At 46.3% G+C, this 23785-nt stretch overlaps 1 protein-coding gene across 2 annotated transcripts in view; it reads right to left on the reverse strand.

Annotated features, from left to right (window-relative positions):
- The window catches only part of COL5A1 (collagen type V alpha 1 chain), a 174428-nt gene that overhangs the window by 66472 nt on the left and 84171 nt on the right, over window positions 1–23785 (reverse strand). For both annotated transcript variants that reach the window (XM_067309219.1, XM_067309218.1), the window contains exons 9-18: window positions 23727–23783; window positions 19534–19575; window positions 19178–19240; window positions 10376–10450; window positions 8756–8848; window positions 5873–5929; window positions 5392–5445; window positions 4441–4494; window positions 3527–3580; window positions 748–801 (exon numbers count right to left, since the gene is read on the reverse strand). In XM_067309219.1, coding sequence (XP_067165320.1) covers window positions 748–801; window positions 3527–3580; window positions 4441–4494; window positions 5392–5445; window positions 5873–5929; window positions 8756–8848; window positions 10376–10450; window positions 19178–19240; window positions 19534–19575; window positions 23727–23783 — 603 coding nt within the window. The remainder of the gene's footprint in view (window positions 1–747; window positions 802–3526; window positions 3581–4440; window positions 4495–5391; window positions 5446–5872; window positions 5930–8755; window positions 8849–10375; window positions 10451–19177; window positions 19241–19533; window positions 19576–23726; window positions 23784–23785) is intronic.

Below are 23785 nucleotides of genomic sequence, written 5' to 3' on the forward strand. Positions count from 1 at the left end.
ACGTCTTGCATGGTTCACCTTCATCGGGGCTAGAGCTTCCCCCCAGAGACCATTCCATCGGGGCACGAGACAAGCATGAGATTTGCTTGTGACACCTCTTTAGGGGTCTGGAAACCTGGCAGATGCTGTACCTCCTTCAGGAGAGGGACTCCAGCTCTGCACACGGTTATTACTTTTACCCAAAGCATGCTATTCCATTTCTGGCTGATTAAGCATCTCTCTTAGGCACTATCTTCCCTTTCCTGTGTAGCTTGTAATCACTATGCAATCTCTGCTGTTCAAACACTCCCCTGCTTTATAAAGTAATGGTTGCAATCTTCAGGGAGAGGAGGCAGGAAGAGTCTGCCAAAATAGCTGGCTTCTTGCATTTTTTCCATTGTTTAATTATAAAGCAAAGAGAAGAACCCGATAAAAATTTGGCAGTTTCTATCAATAACTGCACTCTCTAAAAGCAAGTTTTGTCTCTCGCTTTATCTTTTGGCTTGCATTTTATTAAAGTAATTGTCTTTTTCCTCTCCAGTTCCATGCAATCCTAGAAGGATTTTGCAGCTTCCCTGGATGTGAATGCTGGGATTGGGAGTGTTTCTGTGACACCCTGCATGCTGGTACAGGCCACTCTCCTCATAATTGCCACGTTCTGGCTCTTCCTCAGCAATAGCTGTCCTCCTCCCAGCGTTCCCCAGTCACATCCTACTGCCAAGGTTTCATTGCAGACTGCAGCCAGAAGACAATTGAAAGGTGACTTACCCTATTTCCCTTCTCACCAGGCAAACCAGCCAAGCCATCAAACCCTCGGTCACCCTGAAAGAAAAACCAGTTTAGTTCATGTTTCCACTTGCTGTTGAATATCTTTCCAATTTGCTTCCTCGCTGTATCAAGGAGGGATCGATTTTCTCCCTCAGACGTTCAGGCTTCACCCCTCATCAGACCAGTAATGATTTCAAAGCTACAGATTAAAAAAAGAAAAAGCTCAAATAAAGTCATTTTGCCTCTTCCCTCTCCCCCCAGCACCTACATTTTTTAATGTTTTTTTCTATGTGTATTTCAGAGCTTCCCTGAGTGATTTTTCCATGGTATAACACATCTCCCTTTTGGACAGTTTCTTCTAGTCAACTTCTTTTTTTTTTTTTTTTTTTAATTCCATGAAACTACAAATCATGATCCACTAGTAGCAAACTGAACATCAGTATTTCCATGCCTGCTGACAGGTCTCCAGACCTGAGCTTTACTACAAGCCATCCCACCTCTATGGCCAAGACATTGCTTTTAACCCTCCTGGATACTCCATGGAAACAAACGGATTCTGGAAAGCATCTTAATGAAATCAAGGTCTGAAGACAGATCTGTTTTGACCTAAAAGGGAATGGCATCAACTGGTAACTTTGGTGACTGAACATGGATGCTAGAGAGCACAGCAAAAGGAGCATTTACATGTTATTCTGCAAAGAGCCACGTGCTCTTCCTGACCCCTACCTGAGCAGGCACAAGCCAGCTGCGAGACAGGGGACATATAGGGGATATATAGGCCTAAACCACTGATACTACGAAGGCAGACCAAGGCTCTATGCATACCTATTTTCTCACACATCACCAGTAGCTTCTGCTACTGCCTGCTGCCGTAAACACCATCCTGGGCCAAACAGACTGGTGGCCATTTGTACATGGAGCCCGACACCAAGCCCAAAATAACAAGTTCTGCTAAAAGGCTGGGCATGTTATTTTGTGCTTGGTACTGCATTAAGAAAATCATGTAGCTTCGTGCTGGCAGAGCGCAGGCAACACTTGCCAGTATCTACATGCAAACGGCCGTGTAAACGTCCCCAAAGGGCACCGATCTCTGGTTGGGAGCAAACGCGGGGCCCACGGCCCCACTCAGATCCACAATGCTCCCAAAGGCTCAGCTCCGGGCTGATGGGGTTCATCCTGAACGGAGCCGCGGGGAGGCCTGACAGCACCGCTTACTGCTTGATATTGCGATGGAGGAGAAAAATCCATGTGCAGGACTAAGAGCAGGTTTGGCATCGCTGAGCTGCAAACAGCAGGTTTCCGCAGATTGATTCAGCACAGACCCTGCTCCATCATGTAATACCAGGACCCTTCCAACAGGCTAAATCAAGTCTTGGTCTGAACCCTTTTGCCCAAGAAACTAGCAATTAGAGAGCGTGGCTGTGTGTCAGAAGGCGGCTCTGTCACCAACCACCTCTGTGAGCTTGGACAACTCATTTCAAATTCAAGCATGAAGAAGAAAAAGCAAAAACTCGGGTAGTCCTGAGAGCAGGAAAACTGCAAAAGCCTGGCTTCCTCACAGTTTCTCTCTAGAGGCCACGAGCCCACGTGCAGTCCCTGGTGTGAAGTGAATTTAGGGTGAAACATGGGAAGCTGGATTAGCCTGCCTCTGCCTGACGGCGCTTTCTCACAAAACTTGACAGCAGGGGAGTTTGCCAATTTTGGGTGATGCTGTCTCATAACGGCCAGCGCAGAAGGCAGCGGGCACCATCCAGTAAATAAAAAAGTCCTGTCTCCTCTGTAGAAGAGGGTGAGTCCCTTGTCAAAAGCCATACCATAACACTACTGGTAAGTGCAAAGAGTGCCAGCGCATAATTAACCCTACCGTCCACAAATCCTTTATCTATTAACGAGGAAAAGAAAGTCAGTCTGAAGGATAAATCCATCTAGCAAAAGTGCAAAGCATTTCGCTGGCTGACCAAGATTACACGTAGTAATCGACAGCTCTTTCATTTTGGTCAAGTTGCAGAGAACTGCTCCTTCTCTTCTCACAGTGAATTTAAGTCCTCATTGCCAGCGCTGTTCGTTATTCTGTTTTCCCTTCTTCCCTGGCATCCACTCCTCCGAGGGCAGTCGACGCTCATTAAAGCACTTTGCTGGGTAAGTGATTTGCAGTCTCCTGTCTCTGTATCAAAACCTCCCATCTATTCCAGCTTTAACTATCTACATAATAAAGTACTTAAACCTTCTAATACATGATTCCCTGAGCAAACTTTCTCTGCATTCAATTCAGTCGAACAGCTCCTGTCTTGTTTGATAATACCAGCAGATCGCAGCTGAATGAAGGGATTTGGTCTCAAATATAAATACAGGGCATTACAATTCCCCAGCACACCTTCTACATTTCCTCACCCAGTTAATAGGTGTTTTTTTGGTAGTTATATTTTAGGGCATGTTCAACTGCTCATTCATGTTTGTTTTTCTTAATTGAGTTTCCAAAGTATTTGTTCTACAACTGCAGCCAAGGGAGCATATTTATACTTAAGAGGATCAAGCAATTTAAAAAACTTGCACCAAAAAAAAAAAAAAGGAAAAGAAAAAAAAAGATTGCTATTCTGCCTTCTAGGCGTGTGTCTCATTTCCTCCTCTCAAATATCAAGCCCGTGATTTAACAGGAGTTGCTGGACCTTTCCAGCAACCTCCTCCAATTGAGGTGGGCTCCGTCTGCCAAGGGTCCTTCAGTTCATCTTTGCTAATAAGTGGATGCAAATTCCAAGAGCACATAAATATGCGACACTACCTTTGGTCCTGTCTGGCCTGGCATTCCCCGGGCACCATCGCTGCCTGCTCGACCCTGCAAAGGACAAAAGCAAAGTCAAATACAAAGGGTAAAACAAGACCACAGAGACATCTGCTCGTTGGCCTGTGACTGAGTGAAGTTTTAAGTTGGAGCTCACTAGCTGGGGAGTAGTTTCCCTTAGCAAGCGAAAAAATGATGGTTTGTTTTTGAATCAGCATCCCTAACTCAGCCTGGCATGCTAATGAGGGGTGTGAAAACAAATGGTAGAGAAGCTGGTTCAGAACATGGGATGCTGGGACATGGTCATGGCTTTTGATAGAGAAAAACATGAATAAAATATCTTCCAGCACATTTTAAGATACGTTAATGATGATGATCACAAACTGAAATAAGATACAAGTTTACTAATAAACCCAGAAGTGGGTCAGATAAAATACTTTCTAGTTTCTTCCTCTGGCAAGCAGAATCACGAAAAGCCAGAGAGCTACAAAAAAAAAAATCAGCATGTGTGCAACAGAGATGTCGACAGAGTGAGTGAACACAATTTATACCAACTCCAGAAAATTCCCAAGGGACTGGATCCTCCTCATGTACTACTGAGATTTGGGGACTGTCCAAATAACCCCTGAGCATATGTGCCGCTCTAACCTGAATGTTGCAGAGAAAATGAGGAAGAAAGACCAGAAAGCGTGGACTTGCAATTCTGCCCATCTTGCCTTGTCTCCACACCTTCTGGCCTCTAGATTTCCTCACTGTTTGTCTGCCCAGATGGACAGCCAGTTCCTGGATAAACTACCAGCTGGCCAAAGGCCTGCTCTTGTGCAATGCTCTCAGCACTCGCTTTCTCCCTCAAAAATTGTCTGGCAGCAGTATCAAGCTAATGCAGTCATCAGTGCGACTCCCGGGACACTCACCCTGCGGCCTGGTTTTCCTGTCGGGCCTGGAGGGCCTTGGATGCCTCGCGGACCCTGCAATGAATTAAGGATGAAAAAGAAATCCCATCATCCAAAAGCACAACAGATGTACTAAATCCCTCCTGGCCAGAGGAGAGGCCGTGACTGTCTCTGTTCAGGCAGTGCTGGAGTTGTGGGGGTCACTATGGCTACAAAATGCGACAAAATCCCTTGAACAGAGCCCATGGTTCAAAACACACAGGAAAGGCCCAACACTGAACATCTATGAACAGGAATTGCATGCTTTTATCCAAAAGCAAACCTTCACTCTGTGAGCAGTTCTGTACTTGTCATAGACTCAATGTGATGGAGACAAATCCCTTGCCTTGCCATTTGAAAATGGGAATTTTACCTAAATGCAGGCTTTACAGCTCGGGGGTGCAATTCCCTGAGTACTAATTCCCCAAGTTCTACCCCAGAATATATTTCCAGGGCCACCCACACCTGACCTCTTTCCTGGACACACTTGTTTCAGAGGAGCTACCAGCAATGCCGATAAACCAAGAGGCTTGTGCAGGTCAAGACAAGGGCGCTGCTCTGGTTTGCCCCGCTCTGCCCTGTGCAGCTGGAGCAAAGCATAGCCAAGGATTCACCTTCCCCTGTGCCACCTGGGCTCATATAAAGGAGGTAATTAAGGGTTTCCAGGGCTCCTCTGTGGATGTCTTCACTGGAAAGGAGTACCACCTGCAGTAGAATTTTACACTGTTTGCTTAAAATTATGTCTCCAATCTGCATTTGGATACTTGAAGGGACATTTATATGCAAAACAGATGTTCCCACACCTTCCTAATTTTGACTGGCATTTAGAGATTCTGAATCGCTCCTTCACAACAGCCTCTAGGAGAGGACTGTACTGCTCAGCACCTTCGTTTCCCCCGAACCTCCCCAGTCCCCTGATTTGCCCATACACACCTGTGGTCCCATATCTCCTGCTTCACCTTTTAGTCCTCCGCTGCCTGGGGGTCCCTTTGGAAAGAGAGTAGGATTTATCAGGCTTCGCCACAGGGAAGACAGAGGAAAGACTCAGCATTAAGGAAGAGGCATTCACATAGGTAACCAACAGAGTTTGTTGAGCAATCACAGCCTCCTATGCAACAGATGCTCTGGTTAATTGTTTCTTTCTAGCACCATAGCAGGTTTGTGCACTGCTTATGTCTGCCAGGAACTTTAATTCAAAGAGATAAATGAGTGGGAGGACACAGGGAAACATAACCAGCGTGCCTGTGCTATGAGATAAATTGCACACCACTCTCCATAGACATGGGTTGGTGTCTCTGCACAGAGCCAAGTGCCACAGAAAGGTAGGCTGAAAGAAGAAACTGGGGCCCCAAAGCACAGGTGCTGGCCAGGTTCCTGCTTCGTCTGCTCCATCCTTCCTTGCTCATTTACTTACCACAGGGCCTGGCCGTCCTGTCAGACCCATCGGGCCTGCTGGTCCTCTTAGCGCCAGCTGCAACAGAAAGAGAAACATCGCTTAGTTAGTCTCTGTGCTTCGCTAGTGCAATAAAACGAAGCTACCTGGTCACGCATGTCACCGAGTCCCCAGCAGGAACTCCACCACCGTAGCCACAAAATCTCTCCCTGCTCCAGGCAGAGCCAAGTCCCCTTCGGCAGGCCCCGGGCATACCCAGCAAAACGGTGGCCTTGGCACTGGATGAGCCATGCCTTCTCTCCATGCCCCGGGAGCCAGCAATCCTTGGAGCAATTTCCATAACCTCAAGGAATGCACCCAAGTACGGGCATCATACTACGCTATCAACATCTTCCTGCATTCACAAACGCGCCAAGCCCCTGGCTGGTGTGTGCGTCTGTTGGAAAGACGTATGGATCTGTGCACCGCGTGCCTGTCTGCATCCTCACCCCACGCAGCCACTCTGTGCTGTGCATTCACCCGAACAGCAAAACCTCTCTATCGGTAGATGCGTACGAACACACGATGGCCCAGATCCTCGGCAGATGGTAGGCCATGGAATTACATGCATTTAAACCAGGCGGGAATCTGGCTCTGTCAGTCAGATTACTTCCTCCATCATTATGTATAAACAAAATAAAAAGGACGCATTTAGCAATAAATTATTGAAGGTAAATGACAAAACTCTGCAGGGATAGGCTATGGGAGTTTCTTCCCATAGAAGAATTTCTCCCCACACTTCCTGGGAGTTCAATTTAGGAGTTTTTTTTTTTGGCAACTATTTAATATTCCTACAAACATAACAGTAATTCCACTTACGGGGGGATGGGTAGCTCAATAATTAAGTCATGTAGCCAGCATCAAGTCAATAATTTTCATGGTGGGTAATGGAGTTGTCCACATTTTATAACATCACTTGGACAATTTGTTCCATTGTGACAATTCAATATTTTAAAAGACTTGTAATTATCTGTGTACTCCAGTAATTAAAATCTACCCATGGCTGCACTTGGAATGGCATAAATACTGCACAAATGCTAAGTTACATGGCATCTTTTTACAGCTCTCCATTAAAGAGGAGTTGCTCTGAAATATCGCCCACTGGGACAATGTTCAGTGTCAATGGAAAACCAGATTTTAAGGGAATAAATTAACCTAATAACAACACAACCCCCCCCCACAAGACGACATATTGCCCCTCTGCAGCACTCCTTTTCTTTTCCCACCACATCTAAAAAATTCCCCATAGAAAACTTTATTTTATCTCCCTTTCAGCTTTGTTAGGGATTTCAGCTGAAATTGTCTGATGATGGGTTGAAGCTAGTCCAGAAATGGATCTTTTCCTTGTTGGAAATATTCAACTTTTCTTCCATCGCCCGAGTCACCCAGGATATTTTTTCCAACATTTAACTAAAAAATTGAAAAACTAGAGAAAAAGGAATTTACTTTGAGTGAGGGAAGGGTTTTTTGCTTTGTTTTTCAAAATGATCACAATTTTCAATGGTCAGAAAAAAAGAACAAGAACAGAGAGTCTGAGAAAGCAGATGCTTCTCATGAAATTTTCATTCAGTCAAAAATCCAATTTCCCAGCAAAATAAATACTGATGGAAAATTGTAGGCAGTCTTAAAATTAAGACTGACGAGGTAATGCCAGAATCATAATCCACCAATATTCTTCTCAGAGGAAGGTTAATGGCCAGGAAAACACAGCGGCTGGTGGCATCAGAGCCCTGCACTCGGCCTGAAAATGTTTAAAATTGAACTCCTGTATGAAAAGGGAGTTGGATGGAAACCAGAATAACCCAGCTAAGCCAAAATCCTCATCATAAACCTAAAAGGGGGCACGTGCCATCCGGTTGGGTGGTGATCGTGAAGGACTGTGTCCTTCTGCGTAGTGCCTCCTGAAACCATTCCACACCTGCAGATCTTATATTTTCACCTTCTCTGCAAGGCTTGCTCAGAGCTATAATTTGGTCCCTCCTGGGTAAGATTGAGGCAAATACAGCAGAAATGCACTTGTGGGGTCCCTAGGCATCTCCTTTTGCTGAAATTGTGCCTGTTGCATTTTAGCTTTTAACATCTCGAAGATCAAACGTGGCCCCACACAAGCGCTCATGGAAAGGAAGTTTCAAAGTTGTACTGGCTAGAAACTAAGTTTTCTTCTGAACAGATGAGTACGCAGCCTTGCAACAACAACATACGCGTCTGGCCAGGGAACAGGAATTGTATTAGCAGTGTGCATGGCCGACCTCGTTTCACCAGTGAGGCCTAAATAATAAACACCACCAGGGAATATTTTATCATCAATCAATGTGGTCTTCTGAGGAAAAAAAAGATTGCAAGGATATTTATCATGTATTTCCAAATAAATACATTAAAGGAAATTGCAGGCTGCCTGCAGAGAATCATGGAACTGAGAACAGCTAACTTCTGTGACATACATTCAATTATTGAGTAAGATTTACTGAACAAATGAAAGAAACCAAGCCCCCTACGGCATAGACCATAAGCTTTCTCAGAACCGAGGGTGGCTCCTTCTGTCAGCGTAAGCCAGCAGACTGTTGAAGTCAACAGGTCAACGTCCACTTGCATCAGCAAAAGACCTGATCCACAGGCAGCAGGCCATCTGAAGCCGTGGTTCAGGGCCTGGCCTGTCGCTGGCCATTAGTAAAAGACCAAGTCATACAAATGTTATCATCTTAAACCATGACAGCAATTCACCTCCAGCCAAGGCTGAGAGGCTGTTATGACTGCAAGTACCATACCACTGCACGGGGGACAGTGCAAGTGCAGAGACACCTCCTCCAATGCATTTATTCTACTCCTCCTCCAAGGGCACCTGTGGCCGGAGACACCCTCACTTACCCTCGCCTGCTGCAGGATGGCTTGGGCTTGGGCCTCCTGCGCCGAAACAAGAGGTCCTTTAGAGCCAGCATCTCCTCCTCCACTAAAGCGGAACTGGTAGGAACAAGATGGACAAGGCAGGTTATCAGGCTGCTACCTCTTCCCCCTCACACTAGCCTGACTCCTCAATATCTCTTGTCAGCGTGACAGACCCAACCCCATCACTGTTCTTCCAGACTCTTATTAACCCTCACGTGCTCTCAGATCACCTAGCTCGCATGCACACACTGTTTTCCAGGAAGTACCTCCAGAGGAAATTCTGCACATTCAAAATCATGCAGTATAGACAGCTTGTAGGCTTTGAACTGCAAAGAGCTCATGCACCACAGTTCAAAACTTTAACACCAAGACCTGATATTCCACTTCCAGATGCTATGGGCCAGGAGACCCCTTGCAGACAAGGTGGTATCAAGTTATTTGGCTGTAGTCGCCTGTTTGCTATGGGACAAGGGCTGCATTTCTCAAGTGTGGCAGTATGCTTCAAAGAACAGAATTTGGCCTATTGTTCACACCAGGATCCTTTGACACATCAAGAATTTTAAAAAAGCAAGCATAAACTTTTTATTTCTCTGAACTTGAAAGGGAAGGAGTTTAATGTTTTCTTATACCTCTTCCACTCCCAAGAGCTAGAAGCCTACTTTCTGAGACACACACCTTTCTCCTGCCTTAACTGCATGCATCTTTGGGGTTTTGCAAGAGGGACTCTCTGGACTGTAGGACCTTCTTAGAAGGCTCTTTCACCTCAGTTTCACCTCTGCATTTTGCTTGGTTGGCGCTAGGTACATGACCACACAAACTTGGCAAACAGATTCAAAGAGACACAATTTATAGGCCTACGGTTGGTTACTGTAAGGGCCAACAAATGTATTGTAATGGCCAGCTAAGCTCCATGTTGAGCACTTGGCCCAGGCTGTCCTGGGCACTCTGCCAGTAACCTACACGTATCGCCCTACCATTTGGAGCCTGGACAAGTGTGCTGTGGTTTTGCATTAAAGACTCCTTCTCTTTAGTACCTAACCAGTTATTTTCAGCAGCTGGTTTCCTTAGGGTTTTCTCGCATCAAAGCAGAGACAAATATAATCATTCCTTTAGTGTTCCAGAACCAAGAAGGCTGACTCAGTACTTGCTAACTTCATACAGAGGAAAAAGACAATGCAAATTAACCACTGATCATCAAAAAAGATCAGTTAATTCAGGTGCTTACTATTTTGGCACCTGTTTTGAAGAGCTTTTAGAAGTTCCTCGCCATAAGAGGGAGGGTTCTGCCTATAAATTGGGCCCTCGGAGGTGTCTTCAGTTATTTCCTCACGACTTTCGTCCCTCAACACCATGCCCAAACTGAAGTACTTAAACTTATTTATTGCTCAGTTTTAGACTACCTGCCCTGTGCTTTTGACCGATGCAGATGTTCCAGTGCTTTGCAAAAGGTAAATTTACAAGGAGAATCACCTGGATCTTTTACACCAAGGAAAACATATCATGAGGAGATGAGAGGACTTCCGCAAGAACTGGCACGAAGCAGTAGCAAAGTGCAGGAGCTCGAGTCATTTAAATGCTTTTTTTGGCTACACTTGTACTTACAGGCAACATAAGCATTGTCCCTGGTGGTCCGGGTAAACCATCTGCTCCTGGAAGACCTGGGCGGCCCGGTGGTCCCTATAAGAAAGACAAATAAAAATAAACTTGCATAATGTCATCTGAGTCATGTCCATACATAAGTAGTTATGGTTGTAAAGGCATGTGTCACATTACAAAGGGCTCCCTGTCTTGACAGATACATATCAAGTCCATTGGCATCCTGATGCTAAGGCAAAATTTGTGAAAGCACATTTGTAAATGCACATGGTTTTCCTTAGTAATTCCCTATTCTTACATTCTGGCCCCCACAGTTTCAAGGTCTGCTATACACAATGAACAATAAAAGCCTCTGCAATGCTCCAGGCCAATAGAATTGATGTTTAGTTGGGTCTGTTAAAACCTATTAAAAAAAAGTATATGAAACTTCATAACTCAGGTCAGAGAAACAGAAATGTGGAAAGATAAATACATTTCTGTGCATTTTCACTCATCTGGGTCATTCCATTTTTCTCTCTTCTGTCTTTTTGGTCCTATGAGGCTACTTTTATCTACGATGGAGTGCTCCTGTCAGCAGCAGTAAATCAGCAAAGCTCTGAGGATTTCAATGGAGCTATGCTGATTAACATCAGCTGAGTATCTTTAACTTGCACTAAAGAAACGAGTATGCAGTAAAAGATCTATTGATGAACCTATAAATAATCAAATATAGCCAATTTTCCTAAGACAGCCCATAGATCATTTGCACTCCCAATTGTGTACTTGGTGAAAAGTTTAAATTAACCCAAATTTGCACATCCATCCAACAATACTACATGCACATGAGGATGACATCCAACTACTCAATGTGCATGCATAATTGCAATTATAACACCAGCTTAGAGAGCTAAAGGCATGACAGACTTGATGTCATCCCAGGGAGGCCAAGAGGAGCCCTGGTGCTCATTTCATGGTGAGGTAACCAGAAGTACCTGGCAGACAGCTCTAGGCTGAGGACTTCAACGCTCCTGTACTTAGTAAATACCAATAATACATTCATTTTTGGAGATCCAAAGCTCTTGAAAGAGCAAGCAACAAATATCTGCATTAGCTCTCATTCCCTTCAACCTGCCTAAAGCCCTCAAGCCCATACACCAAACAAAAAACTGCCACAAATCAAAGACCCACATGCACATGCGACAGAAGAGACAGTCCTCGACCCAGGGAAGTAACACGCTCACCAGACAAGGCAAAGGGAGGTGGTAAAGGCAGGAGAGGGAGCAGGGAAAGAGGAAAGGGTACAAAGTCCCTAAATCAAAACATTTGAAAAAAAAAAAAAAACAGTTGAAGCGTTATCTTAACCCCACTGTTTTCCAGTCAGATTCAGGTGCTCACTGGCTCTATTTTTGGAAATGGGGTGCCTAAAATCCTTTCTTGAGACCTGCCTTGCTTTGGGCTGAGGCTCTCAGGTCATGTGGGAACTGAAAGCAGATTTTCTTCCCCCACATCTCATCTCAACCATCCTGCTCCCTATCTCTTTAAATGAGAGCAGGACTTGACTTGAACTCGCACTTCTTTTCTTCCTCTTCTTCCATTCCCCCTACATCACAGACTACTTAATGTTTCTGTCTTTGCCTCCTTCTTAAAAAGGAACCCAAAACATAAAAGCCAAAGTTTCAGGAACCAGATTGGAGTTCAGATCCAGGGAGGGGAGCAGATAGGACTGGGAGACGTTACTCCACCCTGCCCTAGACAAACATCACGCCCGCTAGGCTATGTCTGTGACCTGCACCATAATTACAGGGCTGAAGAGCACTGCAGACAGCGAGCCACGGTCTGCAGTGTGCTGCACCCGGCCCAGAATAACACCACTGCTTCCAAAGCTGCAGCAAGCAGCACTGCAGCCAGTGATTTATCAGCAAAAACCCAGCAGTTCCCTCCGTGCAGGAGGGAGCCTGCAAAACAGACCAGCCTATCCATTTTTCAAGACAGGCTCATGATGCTACGTTCATGCTGTTTACTTAGTCTCTCCAACATCGGGTCCCTGCCTCTGCGGATGAGCAGCAGATCGGTACAGAGGGCAGTCCCATCTGTTGGATCAGAAGCACAATAAATAATTTAGGCCAGACTCATCTTATATAATAAACTTTCCTTCCTCTCTCTCCTCTCCTGTAACTCCAGTCCCACATATGATGGATCAGGAAGGAACTTGTTTATCTCTGGTTGTGTGTTCTGCCTGACAAATGTTGACGAAAGGTTTTTACACATAAATGCCTAGTTTTGTTTCACTTTGAGCATGTGAGGTCTTATTTTGGAGGGTGCAGGGAGTAGAGGAGGCAATGGAAAGGAGGAAAAACAAAACCATAAAGCATTCCTTCAATTTAAATTCAGGCTGGTTTTCTGAAGCCTTTGAATGTCTTTAAGAACCGTAACACAGCAGACTCTCAGTTGGTGTAAACGAGCGTCACTAATTATGTAAATAGAGATTTGCTGATATATAGCAGCCAAGGATGGGGGACTGATTTTTATTTGGTGCAGTGCTTCAAAATGCCATGCTGAGTGCAAACATTAATGTAATACTGCAAAGAAAGGTTTCAGTGGAAATCTCAGTGTGTTAGTGCTCTGGCTGCTGAAAAGGGAGACAGTGACAGACAGACTCAAGACAGTTGAGTGTTCAGCGTGGTACCCAGCAATAGGGACACCGATCCACTTAATAGCCCACATTTTTGAGCCTCCAGATTTGTTTGAAGTCTCTCTCTCAAGGATTATACTTTTGCCATTTTCAGGCCTGGCCAATGTGAGAAAACATCTTTCTCGCAGTACTTTGGGGTCTTCTAGGTAAGGCACCACTGGCAGCCTGATGGAAAAAAGGGCACCCTGAAAACTTTAAGTATTTCAGAACTACAGAAAGATTTTAGAGCCACCTATTACATTCCTGAAATGCAAAACTGGCCTCAGTGGGAATAAGTCCATTGGGAAGCGATGTCTGCAATAGTCTTGGAAAATATAACTGCTGCTTTGAGAAAGGCCCTCGCTCAGAGCCTGAGGCAGACTCATCAGACAGCTCAGCAGCAGCAAAACACCAAAGATTTCCCAACACAGAATGGGGTTAGTTAAAGAGCTCTAGTTTGTTCTACTACTGCAGATCATCTTGTACAAAAGAGCATATTTTCCCACTTCCTTCATTCCAGTCTGGTGTTCCCATGAAATAGCTCTCTATTCTCCTAAGTGCCATATTTCCTACTTCCCACTACTCAAAGAAACCTGCCTAAGCTATCCCAAACTGCCCTCCCCTCATATCATTTCTCTGAAACCTCCCACAAACAGGCTGCTATGCAGCTTTGCTGGTGACGCAAGCGCTTTTTAGCATTGTAAAATAACTGGGATAAATGAACAAACTGACATGATGAATAGAACAGAGCTAAACAAGTGTTGGCCGATATTAACATAGCTGAATATTGTTGGTACATTAACTCAGTGCACCTGCCTGATTGCAAATAAAAAGTCTTTCCATCAAATGCAGGCATATGAGATGCTCCTCACTGTACACATATAAGTGTCATGCAAATTCATGAGCTATGTGCAGCTTAATAATAATAATAAACAAATTAAAGAGGAGCTGCTTTAATTGGAAAGGAGTATTTTAATACAGTCGCAGTTCCTGGCTCCGCAAGTTCATCACTTTTCTATGTGCAGTATGTTGCATTCTGTTGTATTACATTCTGTTCTGGACAGAACATTTAGAAAAGCAGAATGTGCTGTCTGCACTAGAATGCAAATTATGCCTTTCATTTCAGGGTGTGCAGCAAAAACATCAGGGACAGCGTGCCTGCTGCCGACTGGCTTTGCACGGCCATTCAAAAGGAGCCTGGTGTGCAAATGTCTGCATTTGCATGGACAAATGGCAGAAGTATGAACTCCCCAGCCATCAGGGTCAGCCTCCATCCTGCCCTACAAAAGAATTATTAGCAGCAGAGGAAGTTCTACTGCATCAAGGGGAGTAAAAGAGAAAGCTAGGCAACACGCAAGCCCCTTGCAGGACTGTCTGAACACGAAGGCCCACATAGCACATGATAAAGTCAGCCAGCCACTTTGACTAATCCTAATGCCAGATCTGTGAATGCAAAAGACTGCTGGGACCTAGCCCAGCTGAACTACAAAAGGTCCCCTGTGAAGTCCAGCACCCACAGATGCAAAGCCCTCTCTCAGTCTTTCTGCCAGACCGATGCAAGAGGAATCAGCATCACGGTGTCTCAAAGGGTTAATCAACCTGGGCTCCATCCCCGGCTCCAGCAAGCAAGGCTGAGCCTGTGGTTGCGTATCGACTTTCTCAGCCTTCTAAGGCACTGATCAATGGAGCACAGTCAGGGCCTCTAGTTCTCAATCATGTCACAACCACAAGAAATGTTATTACTGTTCCATCAAAAAACAATAAATACACTAGGAGCACAAATGAGGTGGGGGCCTTTACAGAAATGCTTCAGAAGGGTTACAGGAGTGCAGTGGCCAGGGAACTCCATCCAAGTCCTCCAAGAACCAACAGAACAACAAAGAAACTTAATTAAAGAAATAAGCGCCCAAATTAGGGTCATTGCCACAAGAATACTCCAACACCCAGGTAATCTCCTTAAGCACACCTTAAAGCTACAATAGATACTTTCTAGTGCAAGCTATCAATAGTTATGTTTCTCTAATTATATTTTGCAATGTGCATGTCATCAAGCAGGGAGGTAATAACCAAGGTTTGGAGCCAGCTGGTTACTCCATCCTCTGGCTAAGAGGAAAGCTGAGATTGCAGCCTCCATCCTGCCCCTGGCTCCATGCTCAGGGGCTGCCTCCAGGGAAGGCAGCCAAGCCCCCAGGCTGGATTCCCAAACCCTAGCCCACCAGGGTGCTGCTTTCAAAAGGCACCACGCTGCACAGTGGCCGTTTCACAGCTCTTGCTTTTAACTTACGAGAAGCTGGGGTGGAGAAGCATCTCCATGGGTGGGTAAGGAACAAAGGCAAAAGTTCAGCCCTCGGGAAAACAACAGCTCGGTGGTACACGTGACAGAAAAGAGGCACCCAAGGGTGTTTTTTCTGACTAGTTCCAAGCATTTGCAGCAACAGAAAAGGAATAGTTGCATTTAAAAGCTGACGGGAGAAGAGAGTAGCTTAAGAAAAGGCCTCTGCAAGTGAGGACACAGTGTACAGGGCAACGCAACAGTGGCTCAGCCTTCTCTTAATATTCACGCACCAGAGCAAGCTGAGAAGACCTTAGCCAGGGAAAAATATTTGGTCAGTCTGTCTATTCAGTGTTTTCATATTTTGGTATATCTTTTAATGTGTCCTAATGTATGAATGTGCTTACTCATTTCCAGAGGTGGCTCAGCTGGTGTTCTGGTGCCAGCAGCCAGGCCAGCAGTAAGAAGAAATAAAACCCAGGGGATTTGATGCACGTCTGATGGCAACTACAGAAGAAGCCACTGCAAACCTCTCCCATTGCTTAGGCATTCAAAACAAGGCTAAGGTGAGATTTTTTTGTAGTGCTGAGATCTTGTGCAGATTCTCTGCAAAGGAGTGAATTCTCCCTTAAATTTATTGAGTCTTAGGTTATGCAATTAAAACAGAAAAGAAAACTTAAAAAAAAGAGATAAACAACAAGGCCACAACATGAATCCTTATTAGGAGTCAAGCAATTAGCTGCACTAAGAAACACATCAGAATAGCACAACAAAACTCTCCCCCTCTCGCCCTTATCTGTTTAGACCTCATTCAAACCTGATCATTCCAGACAGAACTGAAGAAAAGCAGAAAACTTTCTGCCAGAAGAAATGCTGAGGGCCCAGGTCTCCCCTTCCTTCTCTGCCTGGAAGCCATGGCACAATGCACCCAGGAGGAAAATGGGACACAATTCCCCCATCTGGAAACCAACCCTGCAGGTCTATTAAACCAGAAGATGATGCTGTTCCGCACTGGCGCCTGCTGCAGGTATCAGGCTGCATCATCAGGCAGAAAGACATGTTCAGGACCTTAACAATCAGATTAGGGAAATGTTTTCTGATAAACGCGCCCATCCTCATGAATGCATTTTGCATTCACTGGATAACAGCACTGACAGGAACGGGCACACACAGTTCAGGCAGATCTGTGATCTAGCGTCAGTGCTGCTCACCTCGCTTATGGGTTTTACAGAAGAAACTCTGAAAAAAATAGACCTTCAACTAGCCTACCTTCAGAACACCCTGTTTGTAGGCATGCTCTTAGCCCTTTTTGCTAATGGGACTGTTGGGATGCCTCAGACCATAACAATGAGCCGCAGGCAGAGGCTGTAGTTAGGGCTGGTTTTATTTTTAGGCAGACTTTTAGTGCCCACTGAAACTGCTCACAACAGCATTCCTCCGAGCCAGCCGCCGTCCTGGCTGCTCTCCCTGGCAGGAGCTACTGATCTGATCCTGCCTGACCTGCCCGCAAGCCTGTGGTTGGCGCTGGAGCGATGCCCCTTGAGGGTTATCCCACCTTGGCCTCATCTCCCCACTGTCCACCCCCATGGGCACTTCAGCTGCAAGGTAGATGCACCCATGTTTGGACCTTTCAGCTCCCCGGAGGTAATGCAGCCCTTTGCGTGCCACCACCAAGCGATAAGGCATGGAAATTAATGTAGCAATAACTTGTGCCAGGTTTACCTTGCAGACAAGCCAAAAGGTCTCAATGGGCCAAGTCTTCAGCCTTCTCCCATAGCCACATCAGAGCAGTTTTCTCGATGTGATGATAACCCAGGGTGTCCCTATGTGCCTTACTGTCTCTTTTTATCTCCTTGCTCTGGGAGTCTTGTCTTGACCTCAGCTGAAATAAGCCTTCCCCTGGAAGGAGGTGAACTTCCCAGTGAAAAGCTCTTCCAGACATTAACCTGGACATGGAGCTTCTGGGTACCCCAATGCCTGGACAAAACAGCAACACACACTAGAAGCTACTTTGAAGTTCATTTGACTGTGCTGAATATAATGATGTGTAAGGTACTGAAACAGGGTCAATCTCACCTTGTTTTATTCACGCAAACCTGCTGAAATCAATGAATTTATTTGTGCGAGACAAACATTTCTGGGACACGTTCCCCGCCACCACGTGCAGAGAAGAGGAGGTAGCGCAGGCCCCGCGCGGCACAGCCCGGAGGGAGCTGGGTCTCCGTGGGGAGGGCTGGCGCTCTGCCCTGCTGGGCGCACCCCAACTGGCACAACGTGCTGGCACTCAGGCAGCCCACCCTGGCGAAACACCTCGACTTACTGCACAGGGAGGGGGAACTACTGTTGTCCTCCTCCACTCAGGGAAAGTCCTGATTTAAGCCTAAAATTAGACCATCACTCATAGTTCATTAATGGAAAAAGCAAGAGAAACATTTCCTAACAAGACACTCTTCTCACCCTCGCTCCCTGAAACTTTTTCTTACAGCAAAGCAGTGATTTATGTGCTCTGTCATCTGAAACCAGATTCTTTCAAAGGGACTACTTAGATTCCTCCAGCTTTAGACTTAAACTGAGTTGCTCTAACAGCCAAGGCTGATCCCATTTTAGCCTTTAGGTAAAACCAGAGCCCATTTGTGGTATGGTGAATCTTCCACTAGATGTCAGGCCAAAATTACCACTCTGCACATGGCCGGGAACAGCGCACAGCCTGGGGGAGTCAGGTTTGCTTCCGCAAAGCCAATTGTACATGGGTAACCTTTTCACTGCTTGACTGCCTTCCACTGGGGGGAGAAATAGACTTTGAATGTGGGTGAGTGGTTCAGATACAAAAGCAAATGGTCATTTCAGAGACTCAGGTCTGGGGGCGGGGGGAAGCGTTTTTTTTTTTTTTTTTTTTTTTTAATTTTCAGTATTGCCATGCATATGGATTGCAGCTCAAATGCTGCTTGTTCACCACTTACTGAATCGAGGTTCTAGTTCAACAGTTCCCAAAACAGGGGTCATTCATGATCCCAAGCGAGGTCTCAGCAATAACAAATCAATATGCGACTCTGACAGAGGTGCTGTGCCAAACTATGGGATTTGAGGTCACAGTCCACAAGTGCTTGGGAACAGCTACCTTCAACATAGACATCAGTGTGCAAAGCATTAGCTACCAGGGATAAAATTGATCTAAAGTAACATCAAAATCAGATACACAAAACCTAAGTTACTGCACTGCTAAAGAACATAAATCAGTCTCTAGCAACTGCTGGTACAGACCAATAATCCATGTACTAAAAAGGTGAGATACTGCACAAGAGCAATCTTCCCGATGGGAGCAATCTAAGAGAGAAAAAGGGTATAAAGGAAGATAGAAAACTGCGATGGCAGTGTGCTTCTGCCTCCCTGGAGGCCGTGCTGGACGCTACCACAACCAGACCATCTGCTGCAGGACTCACGACGCAGATGAAACGAAGATTCAAAATCAAGGTTGAACTTCACTTTGCTATCCTAATGGATATTGCGTGTGCTTGGTCATAATGTTTCCCCAGCGCCACAGCCCAGATCCCACACTGTAACGACTAGCCCCAGGCCAACACAGAGTGCAGAGTATTTGTCAGCATTATTCTTGTTTCTAACCAGGAGAAAACTGCTTAGCACATTTGCCTTGCGTGGCTGTTGTCGAACCATTTGTCCCCAGATACAAAGCCCTTAACCCTAGCCCAAGCTCCTCTAGGAGTGACATCCTCTTTGCCTAATTTTGAGGGAATAAGACTAAGGACTCAGGGGATCACTTGTGAGACCCACAGTACTTTAGGACTCTGATGATATACCACAGTCCCACTTTGCACACATAGAATAACACAAGACTTCAGCCAAAGAGGAGAAATACATGGATACTCACTCTCTCCCCAGGGTCACCCATTACGCCCACAGGTCCAGTTGGTCCTGGAGGTCCTGGCAGGCCCTAGCATAGAAAAGACAGAAAAAAATTAGCTACTAAAGAAAAATACGTTATCATTTGTGACTTATTTGTATAAAGATCAAGAAAAGAATTGGAGCTGTCTATTTTTGCTCCAGAAAATTGACCCCAAAGAGCTTTAATACACACGCATGTCACATGGAAGCAATAGATCCCCAAGAACAGCTGTGTGCTGAGTATCCACATGCATGCAGGGGTATATCATATACGTGTGCACGCCCAACACCGCAGAGGTGTGCGCATCCTTCAGAGCAAGGTGTAAATAAAGTGCAACTTACTGCTGGGCCTTCGGGACCAGGTGGGCCTTCAACAAGCATACCCTAAAAAAGAAGTAGAAAGACCAGCAATTAGCAAGCTGCATCCTCAGTCACCTCAACTATAGAGCTCAAAAGCCAGTGACTCATTTGTTCTTAAAAATCCCAGATCTTGCTCCTAATGGATGCCAGAGCATCCCAGAGCTGAATAGCTTCTGCTTTCTCTTGACAACATCTGCTGTGCCCCCATAGCCAGAGGGGCAAAAGGCACTGCCCACTGAAAAGCCAAATACCATATCCTTGAATCATGCCAGGCATGGCAAAACAGCCCTTTCTCCCAGCACCAAGTCTACCCTTGCCCCAGCGCAGGCTTATCTTTCCAGTTCTGACCTTTCTCCCTCAGCTCAAGGGCAGGCAAATGGAAAACACTGGGGCACTGGCAAACCTTAATCATGCCAGACTGGGAGAAGAGCTCCTCTTTCAGAACAAGCTGTCTCTAGACCCAAGCAGCTTAAGGAAAAAAAGTTAATAATCAAATTGCAAGGTGCTTTTGAAATGACTTTCCTAGCAGGCTGCATGCTGTGATTTACTCTGTGTACCTAGGAAATCACTGTGTGGGCAAAATGGTAGAATAATGTTTCATTCTTTTTAATCTAAATGTTTTGTCATAACTTTAAATCAGGTATATCACGTACTTGGTAGAATTGAACTTTTGCATATGTAAGAGAGAGGAAATAAGCATTCCAATAAACCTGGCAAATGCCTTCAAGGAAGGAATCAGGATGATCTATTAGGAAGAATCCCACAGTGAGTGTTGCCCTTTTCTCTCTGGACTTGTGACCACGCACCCAGCAGGGCACCTAGTTCAAGCCAAAGCAGGTTCAGCTTGCCAGCTAATCTATAGCAAACAGGGACATTTCTCCTTTGGGATGAAATCAGCCTATACAAGACAGCAAAGACCCAGGCAGCTCACTTAGGGGAAGCCTGGAGGAAGCAAGCCCAGAGACGTGATCATGGGCCACCTTTGGCTGGTCTCCTGGGCTCAGGCTGTGGCTCTAAGCCACCAAAAGTGTCAGCTGAGGCCATGGCAGCTGCCACAGCTGACGGGGCTGAGCTGAACGAATCTGAAGTATCTAGAGGAATCCAGGGATTCCTGCCCCCAAAGCCCACAGCCTGTAACCCAAGAAAAGCAAAAATAGGGCAAAACATGCTGTCATGTGTGGTGTTTTTTCACCGGTAAAGAATTTAGCTCATGGCCTTCACCCCATATCCATTTTGACAGCAATTTCACACACTGCTATGGAACTACTCTGCTCTCTCCTGGGTGTAAATTTAGCATAAACCTTACACAGCATTCCCTTATCCTGCACTAAAGCCTCACTCCCTAAAGGAAGATATTTGCTGCTGAAGGCTGCCCAGAGGAGGTGAGCTCTGCTGAAGGAGGAGGTTTCCCCAGGCATGACATCCCCCAAGCCCTGGCTCCTTTCTGGAGGAGTGAAGAGGACATTACAGAGTCCCCAGGAGCAGGGGAAACCTTTTCCCCATACAGACACCCCAGGGGCCATTCTTGCCAAGACCAGTGATGGCAACGCTTTGGTGTGGCAGGCTCAGAAATGGAAACCAATGCCAACCCTTCACCTCCACTGGGCTAAAAAGCATCTCCAGGCTGCTGCAGAGAACCACGGCCTGTATGCGCTGCCCAAGGCTTTTATGGACTCAGCCCAAGTTCACCACCGCCGGAGCAGGCACAGCCCCGCGGCTCTGCTTCCCGCAGCCAGCTGCCAAGGCAAGGGACGCTGCTCTGCACGGGGGAAGAGTTTGGCCTAATTAGCCAATTCAGGATGCAAACAGCCTTGGCATCTTCCCATATTTATCTGTTGGTTTATGTTGAGCTCCAGCTTTAGGGACATCTGGAGATTCTCCTCAGCAAGAAATCTCAGCTGTTTACATTACTGCTCATCAACACAAGCGATGGGAAAAGCGGGAGGCACCAGGACCAGGGGGGAGGCCGTGGAGGAGGAGCAGCTCAGGTGTGGTGAGCAAACTGCGCATTTGGGGCTATCCAAGGGGGAGAAGGGATGCCATTTCCACCCAGGCCCTAGCCACGGGCAAGACAGCCTGGGGGACTGATTTCCTTTCGAAGGAACAAGCCTCACCCCAAACCCCTCCCCGAATTAAGGCAGCCACAAGCACCAGCACCATCTATGAAAGAGCGAAGGCTTTGACGGGGCAGAGGCAGCCCGGTGCCCAGGCCTTTTGCCACGAGCTGGGACCGCGCGGCTCAGCCATCGCCCTGCCGTTTCCGAGCGGGCAGCCTCCGGCACGCTCCAGCCTGTGCTGCCCTGCTGCCTCCAGCGAGCGTCAGCACAGAGTAAGGATTGAAAGACGGATGGTTTGAGCGAAAGGAGGGAGAATCCAGCAGAACCCGACTGCTGCCTTTGGTTTGTATTCCCCCCTCTCTGCTGCAGCTCTGATCAAAAAAGATAAAGAGTGCAGCAAAGCTGAATTTCTCCCAGCAGAACAGGAACCGAACAGAGAGGGAAAAGGCGGCATTTGGTCTTGTTTACTTTCTGGCAAAAGCTATATATGCTCCAGTGTTTTGAAATAGCGACGGCAGCCAAATTCTTTCTGGATGATTAAACTTAACTATTTTGTTCGCTTTGTAACTTTTCAAATCGGTTCCGGACAAGGGCAGGCTGAGTTTAAGCAGTTTTGTTCATGTCTTTCTCTTCGCCCCCCGCCCTTCCCGCACAGACCTTTCCACACCTCGGTTAAACAAATTGCTCGTGTCTCTCTTTGTTTGCAGAATGACAGCGAGACCCAGAAAGGAAGCGAAGGAAGGAAGGGTCGGAAATGCTTTTATAAGGCACTGGTTCAGGCTTTTAAAACGCTGCTGCTGCATCTCCTCTCCTCCCTCCCCCCAGCCACTGGCAAAAGTATTGGGCAAGAAGGAAAGGGAGAAGGAATTAAAAGAAAAATAATGGGCTCCAAATGATGGGAAGTGCTGTCATCTCTCTGGGTGCCGCGCTGGCACTCTGCCAATCAAAATTAGGTTAACTGAGTTGCTGGTGTGCAGCGAGTGTGCACTTGGCCTTCGGGGACCCGGGGGACATGGCTGAATGGTGGTAATTGGAAGGACCCAAATGTCCCCGTTTCCAGCGCGGGAAGGCAGCGGACACAGAAGTAACTTGGCATCCTAAAGCACAGCAACAGACAGGAAAAGTGGCTGAGAAACATCAGCCTCTTGCTGTGCCTTGTCCTGCTCGGTGGACACCTTCTGAGCAAATATCCACCGCTGTTAAGTCCAGGAGGGCAGCTCAGCGGTGGTGGTAAGAACTTCATCTGAGGCTGCTTCGCTCCTCACCAGCCAAAACCACTGGCTGGGCTCTGGTTGCAGCTGCTCAGAGGCGACAAGCAACAACAGCTCTTCCCTAAGAAACTCTCTGTAATATCAGGCCAAGCATCTTTGCCCAGCATGACAGGGGCCAGGCAGAAAATCATCCAGCTTGGTCCTCACCTAAGGGTTTGCTCAGTTGGGTACCTGTGTTTTTGCAGACTATGAAAGCCACAGGCAGTGTTATAATTATCCTTTAGGAAGAAAAACAGCTTCAGAAACAGGCAGGGGTAACTGGTGCAGGCAGAATAGTAAAGAGAGAGAGAGCGCTGGTTCTGGCTCCCAGGACAACACGGGGTTTCTCCAAAAATGAAAGCCTGATGGGGAATGGGAGCAGACAAAAAAACAAACCTCCTCTCTCTGCTCCCACAGCTGTGTGCAGGGAGAACCCTTATATTTGCACAGAGATGAACCCATTAGTTGCACATTTAATGCCAGACCTAAGCTGCAAGTTGAGGTTAGGATATGACCCGGCCACCAGCTGTGGGCGCTCGGGGGAGCAGGTTCACAGCAAGCCCGTGTGCACATCAAAGTCACTGGAGAGCTGAGAAATTCTCGTTTATTGCTTCAAATTTAAATAGCCTAGGTTTTGCTTTGGCAAATGAGAGATTTCATGGGAAATTTTGCACTTCCTTCCTAATTTAGTTTGCTTCTTGAAGTTTAAAAAATAATTAGAGTATTTTATATTAAAAGATTTTTAAATAACCAAGTAATTGTTCCATGGGAAATTTTTCATGCAGCTGTTCCACTGAGAGTATCAAATCATGCAGAGCACACACACCCCTTGTACCTTTTTCCCTTGGAAAAAGAAGGTTGTCCTTACCGGTTCAATAATTGCAGGCTCCCCTTTCTGTCCTTTCTCGCCCCGTGGGCCACCAATCT

This window comes from Apteryx mantelli, chromosome 21 (assembly GCF_036417845.1).
Source record: "Apteryx mantelli isolate bAptMan1 chromosome 21, bAptMan1.hap1, whole genome shotgun sequence".
Classification (NCBI taxonomy): Eukaryota; Metazoa; Chordata; class Aves; order Apterygiformes; family Apterygidae; genus Apteryx; species Apteryx mantelli.